We start from the raw sequence: 6000 nt of genomic DNA, 5'->3' as shown, positions 1-6000 counted from the left end.
TGCTCGATAGAACCCGCGCCATTATTGTTGTCAAAGAAGAATTACAGTCCCATGTAGTAAGTAAAACGTCACACATCTTGAAACCTCACATAATTTTTCCAACAAATAGCTATCAGTAAGTACATGATGGTGGCTCCATCTCGTGACAAGAGCGACACAGAGAGTTCCATAACAGAGCAGCCGATGATGGTAGAGCATGATTGTTGGGGATTAAAAAAAAAAAAAACGAATATAAATAATGTAAAGCAAAGTATATTAAAGATTATTGTGAACATAATCTTAGTTTTATTGAATAACAACAAAACTGTCTTAAAAGCGTTCCTTTCACGCTAACTGAATATCCAGTTTTTAAATTATGAGACATCCATCGGAGATAATTCTGCCCATTTCCCAAAATAACATTCTGAATTCTACACAAGGATCCTACGATGATGAGATAAGGTGTTGCGAATCTTGCAGCAATTCAGAAGTGAGCCCTTTCATTCACACGATCGTATAAAATCATACACTGGAGCACTCAGGATTTAATCTTGTGGAGTGGGGGAAGCGAGTTGAGTAGACGATTTGAAAATGCACACTACGCATCGTATACAACCTATGACTGAACATCTGCACTGATCGCTAATGCATAAGTAGTATAGAAATAGAAGACATAACACAACATAAATAAAAAAAAAAAAAAAAAGAATTTTAATTAGGTAAAGATTTTTGGAAAATTTTCTAGTGTTTTTTTTTTTCCTTTTTTCTTTGGGGATAGCAGGGTTCCTTGCCCCCCCCCCTTCTGGGTGCGTCACTGTACTATGAGATTTCTCTTCCAAGGATTATCCTTTCTCAAAACAGTCGGATAGGCTCGTTACATTTGGACCCGTCTGACGATTTGACGTCAGACGGGTCCAAATGCAAGGGCCATAAATGCAACAAAATGCGGGGAGAGAAAAACAATAAAAGCGAGTTTTTTTATAACATAATTTACGATATCAAAATTTATTATTATTCGTTCTTTCTCTAGCGGCAGCATACTAAACCAGCCATCAGCAACGATGCCCTCTGGTTGGAGAGACTCGGTGCAATTCTCGTCATTCTTTGAAGGGTTATACTGAAAGTGAGTTAACTGGCCTCATAAGGACAGAGATGGATTTTACTCCCCCCCCCCCTTTCCGAAATATCACATGCTGGGGCTTTACTCACAATGCACGCAAACCAAGTTTACCAAACCTACAAGAAAGTTATTAAATTAATTTATATGATTAGCTTGGCTTGGATGTAATTAAACATATGTGGCGGTTAAGTGTATTTTAGCTGCGTGTGTTCTTCGGCCGATGGTTGATTATTTAGAGAATGGGAGGATTAAAAACTCGAATTTCGAGGAGGGAAGCCTCCAACCTCCGTATGAGGCAGGAGATCTCGCCTAAGTTTAATTTAAAAGGTTTTTATGGAATTCGAACCCAAGTTAATTCAAAAGAAAGACCAGGCAAGATGGCGCCGTTGCTTGGTCGATTCAGTAGTTATCAGATATTAACGCTGAGGTCATCTTTCTCTCATTTTTTTAAAATAATTTTTAATAATCATTTTTTAATCTTACATACACCAAGATTTATTAGCTCCATCCAGAAGTCTCTTTTGTTAGTTTCGCATTTACTATTTAAGGTTTAATTTACAATCAAAATCACATAACTGCTAAATATAGTACACTAGGAATTTCCACGTATGAGCACTCCTTCCCGTATGGTTCAGGGGAAACTCACACACACATTGTTTAATATTAATAATTCTTGTAAGCTTGCATAGCTTCTACATTGACACACAGCCCTTTGTCCTTGTACAAACTTTAAAAATAGCATACACGCATCAGAATATCTTAACATGCATAACACTGTGAGGAATTTATCTTGACTATTTATCTTATTGTACCTTTGCATGTGTACGTAATGCATTACTCAATTTGAGGTTAGAAAATTTGTAATTTAAAAAAAAAATAAATCATAACTTAATTCGCATTTCTCCTCCCCCTAAATCATCCATGACATGACCGGGACCTCCCCTTTATATGTTCATAACTGTGCATGCATAAGAATAAGGATTCCGTAAAGACAATTCGTTTGGAGCAAAAGAGAAAGAAAGACGTATTGAATCATTCAATTTTTTTTGACCCAGCAGCCTTTGTTATACGAACAATAGATATGCGTAGTCAATCAAGAAGTCTGCACCTTTAATCTTTCTCTTTCTATGGCCTCTACATTTTCTTCGCATCCTTTACATTCCCTGCAGCATTCTTGAGAAATTTCTTCCAGTTCCAAGTAATTCTCCAAGGTCAAGGGTTTGTCTGTCTATCATCAATCTTCTTCAGCTGCAAAGCTGAATAGAACACTTTTTTTTTTCAGGTGAAGGTTTGTTCTGCTTTTCCTGAATTTAACCGTGATCTCTTTATTATATCATTATACTGGCTCGTGCGAGCGCATCACGTTTACGACAAAACAAAGTAAGAAAATAAAGAAAAAAGTAAATGATAAGAGCTAGTCCAATAATCAGAAATGCAGATGCACATGTTTCACATATGATAATGGATGTCAAGTCGTACGACTATATGTACAAATTGAAAGAATGGATTCTATTCATTCAAGTAAATATAGAATAATAAAGAAGAGGAAGATGAAAAAAAATCTGGTTAAAAATGTAAGCATTAATACATTATTGTGGATAATTTCAATAACTGTTGCAAGATTCTACCCTGCATTGTTAGACTCGCGCGAGCCTCATTGTTAAATCAGACTATACTAGAAAAATTTCGGCTAGTCACATAAAGGCCATTGCTAATTAACTGGCACTGGATTCTGGTATTGTTGCCTTTGTAGCGGCTAGCTCCAGTCAACTTTATTCAAGAAACCTACAAAATGCATAGACAGGAATGTAATTAAGGTCAGCTTGCAACATCTTTAACTTCCTTGCCTGTCTGGGCATTGTAATTGAATAATCTCAGCGCACCCTTTATTTTTATCTAGTTAAAAATAACAGGAACAATAGTTTTTTTAAAATAAAAAGTGCACGTATTGAAAGGTTACCGTGTCATTATTTCGCTATTAATATCATTATCGTTTCAAAACTATAAATTCGCTATCAGTTAACTGCAATGGTGTGCAGTTCTGTGGTGGACTTTGACATTTACCGATGCCTACTGCTAGTTACGACTTTCTTGAACAGATGGCATCTAAGAGACCAATTGCTTCGCATACGTTACGTAGCTCAGCTGTTATACGTTTCATCATATAAGGTATCGTCGCTCTATCATCTGTTATTTAAAAGGAAAAGGGAAAAAAAAAAGCAAGTCAGAAAAGCCACATGGATAAGTTACGAAAAAGAAGACAAAGTATGCAGACTTGCTGCCGGAGAGCAAATCCTCTTTCCCCCGTCTTTGTGGCAGCTGTACCTGTACCGAGCTGTACGGCCCACCTGTGCTGTTGTTGGCCTACATACACAGCTTACCGCATTGGCTTCACTGAGGGGTGAGGTCGCGTCTGCTTGAAGCGGCGAATGCCCTCAGGCCTTGGAAAACGTACAGTCTAACGACACGCGCGCGCGAGCACGCACACACACAGACACTCACATACATACACACAGACGACGTATCCGCCGGAGTTGCGGGCTGGCGTTCAGTGTCTACTTGTTTTCAGGCCACATGGGAGTACGGCGGCGGGCCTGTCCGACGTGTGAAACGATGAAACTCTGAACCATGGATAATAAAAATAGTGGGACCGGGGAATACACCGAAACGCAAGAGGTAAGTGGACATAGATGTAGAATATTGAAAGAATGAATCACTTGTGTGTGATGTCATAACACCTGCCGCACCAAAAGCAGACTGCCAGTCAAGGCTGTAGATCGTTCAGTTTTGCTCTTAAGATCAGAGTGATGAGCTATGATACGTAATAATCTCAAGTCTATGAAGTGTATGTGTTAAATGATTACATTATAGTTTTGAATACAGCTAATATATATATATATATAGGCTTTACGACGAGAGTTTAATATACATCTAGAGGGCGTCCTTTCATTATAAATAAATTTGACGAACCATAGTTTTAATCAATCAACAAAAAAATTAATGCTAAAAACACGTAGGATTAACAATAAATGATATATCTGAAGACAACAAACAAGATAATACATGCTATTATAGTTTGCAATAATGTTTTTCCCTCTTTAAATATGCGTTGTAATATTTTGCATTCTCTATTGTTTCCTGATAACAATAATGAAATATGAATCTATTTTTCTTCAACAATTTAAGAGGAAACAGAACACGCGCGATTAAGTTTAATTATTAGACAGTGACAAAGAATTTTATGTATGCTAAACCTTTTTTAAATTAATTTTTTAAGTAATTAATGATTTTTGCTCTTGGGTTACTGCAAATGGTATCAGTTTTCTTTAATATATTTTACGTTTCAAATAGCTATACATAAATTTTAAGCTTATATTTTGTACAATCTCTTAAGAATCACATATAACTTTTTTTTTTTTTTTTGTAAATCGGGTATTAAGATAATAAAAATCCAACGATTAGTTTTACTAATTACATTACAAGTAACTGAATGAGACTTTGTCTATCAAGGAAAAATTTACACAACTTTTTCCTTAACGCCTCTGGTTCATTTGAAAAATGCGTACAAAGTTCAATCAGTCGTTTTTCTTCAGACTCAGCATTTTCCTTAAACACTTCTTAAGAACACTAATCCTCTTAACTTTCTTGAATAATTTAATCTCTTAATTTCCTTTCTGAATGTCGCTTCTTTCGACTGCTTTTAAATGCGCACGTGCGTTCGTTCTAAATAAGATTCACAACTATTTTTGCGATCACTACTAGACCGTAAATTATTCCACTTTCTAAATTTCCTTAACGACTTCCTTTTTTATCCCATCTATTTCAGTTGAGTATTTTTCCCCACACAGAGATTCGTTGCATTTACTTAAGATTTTTCCTTTAGTGTTAAGATGGGAGAAGAATGATTTTCAAATTATTCATTAGAATGTTAAACGCATATTGTTTGCTCAAAGAAGCTTTTTGTAATTTATGAGCATACGAATTTAGTTGTGGAGTGTAACCTGCAATTGGTTCTTGATAGAGTTCAATTATCTCCGTGTTTACTCAGCTGTCAGTTCCCCAGACTGACTTGTTTTATTATCATACATTTGTGTCATCTATCCACCATAGATTTTTTAATGTTTTTTTCCAAGGCTCTGAATATCTTTTCCTGTCCTTCAAGTCACCTAATTCGTTTCATTAATTCCCCCTAAGGCCTTTCAAACATCTGGTCGAGAGTTTGGAGGTCATTCTCTTGGAGGTAATGGCCTTCTTTATTTCAATTATCCGCATAGATTAATTCCGAAGCGAAATTTAATACTGTGACTCTTTTGTTTCACCATCTTAATTTTTTTTCTTCACCTTTCCCTACAAATATTTCTACTTTTCATATTTTAGTTTTTGCTGCAATCCAAATTTTCATCTTCGAAATAATTTTTTAACATCGCTTTGCAGCTGTTCGAGACCTCGCACCAATTTCAATCCCATGAGTCACTACGGCTTAATAGCAATTTTGTTAATCATGTACTTCACTTTTTTATGCCACTCCTCAAATCGACAGCTTCCTGTTTAATGTTATCTTATGGATTTAATATTTCCTGTGTCACTTTCTTATGAATACATCACCTGTATTCTTGATTTTCTTTATTCTAACTCTTTTGTTCGTCCAATTGCTGTTCATGTATTAATTTCGCCTTTAATTAGTAAGTGATTGCCAATAGTTTTAGGCTTAATGATAATAATGAAAATATCCAAAGATTTCTTAGTTCGTTTTACTGTTTGTATAACTGCCCGTCAGAAGCTATTATTATGCCTACTTTTTTGTTTGACACGTCACACCGTATTCTGTATTAGCATTCGCTCACTTACAACCTGCTTACCATTTTTAAATGCTACCTATTTTAATTTTTTTAAAATAGTTT

The 6000-nt window shown here is 35.6% G+C and overlaps 1 protein-coding gene across 1 annotated transcript in view; it reads left to right on the top strand.

Annotated features, from left to right (window-relative positions):
- The first annotated feature begins 3660 nt into the window (after positions 1-3660).
- The window catches only part of LOC150104628 (mitogen-activated protein kinase-binding protein 1-like), a 399663-nt gene continuing 397323 nt past the window's right edge, over positions 3661-6000 (top strand). Inside the window, exon 1 of the mRNA XM_090395826.1 lies at positions 3661-3775. Within this exon, the coding sequence (XP_090251952.1) occupies positions 3728-3775 (48 nt within the window). The 5' untranslated portion in view covers positions 3661-3727. The remainder of the gene's footprint in view (positions 3776-6000) is intronic.

This window comes from Typopeltis vanoorti, chromosome 7 (genome assembly GCF_054136105.1).
Source record: "Typopeltis vanoorti isolate ZY-2024b chromosome 7, IOZ_Tvanoo_1.0, whole genome shotgun sequence".
Lineage (NCBI taxonomy): Eukaryota > Metazoa > Arthropoda > Arachnida > Uropygi > Thelyphonidae > Typopeltis > Typopeltis vanoorti.
Note: the sequence above shows the minus strand (reverse complement) of the source record. Positions and strands in the feature narration are given on the sequence as shown.